The 5,185-nt window shown below is 41.1% G+C and overlaps 1 protein-coding gene across 1 annotated transcript in view; it reads left to right on the forward strand.

Moving 5' to 3' along the window:
• Window positions 1-4,669, forward strand: part of TAF9B (TATA-box binding protein associated factor 9b) — a 5,712-nt gene extending 1,043 nt beyond the window's left edge. Inside the window, exons 3-7 of the mRNA XM_026066337.1 lie at window positions 466-602; window positions 678-812; window positions 1,907-1,988; window positions 2,589-2,702; window positions 3,496-4,669. Of these exons, the coding sequence (XP_025922122.1) occupies window positions 466-602; window positions 678-812; window positions 1,907-1,988; window positions 2,589-2,702; window positions 3,496-3,662 (635 nt within the window). The 3' untranslated portion in view covers window positions 3,663-4,669. The remainder of the gene's footprint in view (window positions 1-465; window positions 603-677; window positions 813-1,906; window positions 1,989-2,588; window positions 2,703-3,495) is intronic.
• Window positions 4,670-5,185: the final 516 nt, after the last annotated feature.

The raw sequence follows: 5,185 nt of genomic DNA on the forward strand, positions 1-5,185 counted from the left end.
GGGGAATCAGGGAGGTGACAGGGCTGGGGGGGGGATTCGGGAGGCCTGTGGGGCCAGGGGAATCAGGGAGGTGACAGGGCCAGGAGGGATCAGGGGGATCTGTGGGGCTGGGAGTGGGGATCTGGGGGTCCGCAGGTCCGGGGAGGGATTCAGGGAGTCCGGGTGCGGTGAGGGGCCCCGGGCGGTGTCGCAGGAGGGACACGCTGGAGCCAGGTGCAACCAGGGATGTGGCCCCGGGGGGAAGTGCCCACGTAAATGCTGAATGGGAAAAGGGAATGGTGCCCTTCAAAGCTTTTCCTGGGTGGCACTTTCACTGTCAGTCTTTAAACGTAGTTTTGAAGAAAGCAGTGTGGTGTAAGTTCTTGGTTTTTCAGTCATAAATAGGGAGTATCAAAGAAAAAAGTTTTTTTTTTTTTTTTTTTTAACTTTTAGTTCATTCTTAATGAGAAACTCTGTTTCCCAAAGGGTATGTGACTACTATACTAGAAGATGCAAAGATTTATTCAAGCCACGCTAAGAAATCTAGTGTCGACGCTGATGACGTGCGATTAGCGATCCAGTGTCGGACGGATCAGTCATTTACATCTCCGCCTCCAAGAGACGTAAGTAAAATTATATTTGTAACTTCAGAACATGATAATAAAACCACAGATGGGAGCGTAACCATGTCTCTTCAGTTCTTGTTAGATATTGCAAGACAGAAAAATCAAACGCCTCTGCCATTGATAAAGCCTTATTCTGGGCCCAGACTTCCGCCTGACAGATACTGTTTAACAGCTCCAAACTACAGGCTTAAGTCCTTGCAGAAGAAGGTAAGGGTTCTGCGTAGCGTTGCRTTTGCATTTGACAAGGCACTTGATCATTCACGTTGTCAGGAATGTTCAGGCAAATTTTTCACATCTCTGAAGGATACGTGCATGCGAATGCTGACCTGTGCCCACCAAAATATCGTCTGAAACTAAGTCAGTGGTGCTTGTCTCTCGGAATTTACAAATATTCTTACTGTTAATAATTTCAAATGTAAAGTGTATAAGAAAATGGATCTATGATTCTTTTTAGCCTTACAACAAAATTCTTCAAGTTTTATAACGGCTTGTAAAAGGCAAAATTAAGGTTTAGATTTTTAGAGAGTATTTTCTACTTCTTATACCTTAGATGTTATTTTCAGTTTTAGAGGGAAAAGATTCACTGTGCTTGCTGAAAAATACTGACTCTCTCCATCTGTAATATTTTATCTTTATTTCTCCCATTTTAAAGAAGTATTTCAACAGATGAGCCTAACGTTATATTCCAGATATTGATATGGGATATGTCTTAGTGCTAGATATAGAATAGAAGATTAAATACTGATTAAAAAGTTCTAGTTATTCTTTTCCATAAAAATTAATGATTGTCCTGAATATTGCCTGTCAGATCAGGTATCTGCTGATCTTGGGCATTATGTCAAGTCTGTGATCTGCCGAATTATAATCTGTGAAAGCTGCCTAGGCAAAGCAATTCATATATGCTGTACTTCAATTTATGAGAAGTTTAGAGGAGTCAGCATCATGTTTAAAAAAATAAAATTTGGGTTGATTTCCAGAGTGCAGAGCTCTTGGTGATCAAGAGTGCCTGATTATATATTGCTGGTGCTCCTTACTATYGGACGGAAGGTCCAGTTTTTATTTTATCTGGTCCTGATGAAGGTCTGTGTGTTCCTCATGGGGTTTTGCTTCCACAAGGTACCTTGTAGAGTTGTTTACACCACAAAGAGCTTGAGACCTTCTGTGTTGGAATACATTGACATAACCAATTACTGCTGTGAAATAGGCTATCTGTGGTTTTGCAGGAGGAACCACTTCTTTTTTTCATGTTAAGAATTGTTCATTTCTAACGTGATGCTAAATTAATTATTCTCTCTTGACAGGTCTCTTCCTCTGCAGGAAGAATAACAGTCCCTCGCTTGAGTGTTGGTGCTGTAAGCAGCAGACCTAGCACACCTACTTTAGGTAAGAAAGAGCTCGGTTGTGGTTTCCCATGTTGATTTTGTGAAGGAAAAGTTTTGAGGAGTATTTTAAAACCTTCTTCAACTCTTGGGTGCCATCTGAACGTAGTATCATTGTTAACACTTAACATCCCAACTTAAAAAAAAAAAAAAAGTAATTTCAAACATCATTTTAACTTGGATATGTTTTTATGTTACTGGCCTTCTATATTTTTATTCCTGTATTTCTTTTAACTTCTATATATGAAGAGACCATTCAAGAAGCAGAAATAAGTTTGATATTTTTTTCCTCAATGTAAACGATATGCTAAACTGTTAATAGCACTAAACAAAATCCATTTTTCTAAAAGGTTCACAAAATTTGGTCTGAGCATKTACATTTACATTTGTGAGTGTGTATGTTTGTTGCTAGTCTGGGATTTCATTGGTCATGAACAAATGTGCAGTTGCACCTGAAAATCTGACCAATATGCATCCAGTATCAATGTGTTCCTATGTTTTTCTTATTTCTTTGAAAATAATAGATTCYATGTTGAAAGCAAACTTATGAGTGCAAGTTATTTGTTTTCTTACAATCTTTTGCCTGGGTTGTTCTAAATTTTAGGTACGCCTTCAGCACAAACAGTCTCTGTGTCAACAAAAGTTGGCACTCCAGTGTCGCTGACTGGTCAGAGGTTCACCGTACAGATCCCGTCTTCTCAGGCAACAGTCAAATCAGGTAACACAGACGCTATAAAACACCGACTTCTCAGATCAGTGCCACTTTTTTGTTGTTCTTTTTAGCAGAACAGAAAGTAGTTTATAGTAATAATGTGCAAAAATTATTTCACTTTCTCAGTTTTTAAATATTACTGGTCTTTGCAATAGCGGCTAATTGCGTTTCCTCACGTAAGACAGGCACTCCCGTCTTTGGTCATTTCGGTAGCTTCTAGTTTTAATTCATATTTCTAACACTGTGGTGGTGACCAAAATATCTCATGTTTCAGACAGCTTTTCCTTACAATTTAACAACTACCACCTCTGTGCTCGCTCGCTCTCTTGCTCTCGCCTGTTTGCTTGCCCTGCTAGCTTTCTCCTGTCTTCTGTTCTTCTGCGCTCGCGGTATTGCTTGTTAATGTAAGCAACAATTTGAGGCTGCTTTTGTCTTAATACAGCTGTAAAAAGAGTATTGGTACCTAAAATTCTAAAATGGTTATTATACATGACATTAAACTGGTGCAAAGATTTATAAGCACTGATAATTGTTGTAAAAAGTGACTCCAAAAAAGCCTTAGCAGCTGGGGTACTAACAGTAGTAAAACTTGAGAAATGAGGTTTCCATTGTGCTGGTAATGCCTTTGAAGTGTTACAGAAGAAAAAAAGAATTTTGGCRCACAACGTTGTTTTCTGACAGAAGACTATTACATGTTTCGCGAGCTTGACAGGAATACTTTTTTGTTGGTCTTRAAGTGTGGGAAGACCAGCTGTTGTTTTTCTCTCGGTACATTTAATGACTTCTTTTTTCTTTACAGCCACACCAACAACTCCGACAGTTCAGAATGTTCTAATTAATCCTTCATTAATTGGTCCAAAGAACATTCTTATTACTACAAATATGGTATCATCGCAGAATACATCTAGTGAATCAAATCCCTTGAAAAGGAAGCATGAAGATGATGATGACTATGATAATTTGTGAAGAGACCGTCTGGTCCGCTTCCTTTCTTCAGAGCTGTGATTCATATTGAGTCTGATTGATAGGGTATTTGCTAAATGTTCTTTGTAAACTGTATGATAGCATGTAAATATTCTGTTAATACGCAGTTGGTTATAGAGTGAGAGAAAGATTGTTGCCCTGTGGAAAGACTAAAAAGCAGCTAATCTTTTTCTGTGGTCTGTAAYGTCTTTTAGACCTCAATAGAAATGGTCAGAAACTGGTCACTGTTGCACAGGAGCACAGTCTTCACGTCTCTTCTGTTGCCTGTATTTCGGACAGAAGCGTCTGTGGCTTTGCAGACTGGTGAGCCAGGTGCTTTTGTAGTACTGTACTGTGCCATGTAAAAATAATTTTTAGAAAGCACTGGGTATTGTAGAATCTGATATAGATCCTTAATTTCAAATCAAGTAAAAAACAGAAAACAGAGTCCTTGGTGAGGAGGGAAATATCCAGGGAATATTGGCCTTCTTTTCCAAATGCGTTTACTGCTTCTAGATTGTGTTACTTCTATACTCTCTTCTCCATATGCAGTTTTAATACGTGTGAAGATTATCTCTTACAGTAGAAATACAGACAAGAAGTAGAGGATGGGTTTTCTACAGAATACTTGCTTAGTTTGACCTCTGTTATTCATAAATCAGTGATTTCAGTTGGCCTTAACTCCCACAGCAGTATACACATGACTTAGTGGAAGAGGTAGAAGCACAGCTATGGTTTGTTCTTTATTTGTTTCCAAAGAGTGTACCTGTATCAGTCATCARTTCATTAAGCTGGAATTTATATGTGCGTTCAATAAAACGTCATTAACAAACATCATGGTGCGCAGGAGGATCCAACTAAGGGCAAAGGGGAACGTGCTGTTTTTCAAGAGCAAGTTGCTTTTGTTCTGTATTAAGATCCCAAGTGTTGGATACTGAAACACCAGAACAAATTTAACATGTTTTTATATATTACAAAATAAACAAGTGGTGTGGTTTTTTAATAACTGCTCTTTGTAACCRTTTTGCCTCGTACTGCTTCCTTACGGCCTTTCTCATGCTCAGCATGGCGTAAGCGGGGCTGGGCGCTCTGCGGTGTGAGTGCGGGTTCAGGTGCAAACCTTAAGCTGCTCCTTCCTGATGGGRCCTGGCAGGAGCGACGGGGGGCAGCTTGCAGCGTCCTGCAGAACGAGCACTACCTCCTCGCGGCCGGGGTTGCTGCATGAGTGAACGTGACTGACGGACACCCCCACACACACGCACACGCACACACACACACTTCATGCGTGGCTCCCTCCCCTTGCAAACGCTGACGCCGCCGCGCGTCCACTCGCTGCAGCCCCTTGTCGCTGTCGCTTGCGCGGAAGCGCTCAATAAAACCGTTCTTCCCTGCGGAAAAAGAGCGAGAGGGACCGTTTCCGAACGGGAAGGGTTACGGAGAGGCTCAAGGGAGCAGAGCTCTTGGCAGCGGCGCGTGGCGTGGGGAGGAGGTGAGTTGGGCCGCGGGCGCAGGTGGGGTGCGCACAC

Source organism: Apteryx rowi, unplaced genomic scaffold, assembly GCF_003343035.1.
Source record: "Apteryx rowi isolate R43461 unplaced genomic scaffold, aptRow1 scaffold_24, whole genome shotgun sequence".
Classification (NCBI taxonomy): Eukaryota; Metazoa; Chordata; class Aves; order Apterygiformes; family Apterygidae; genus Apteryx; species Apteryx rowi.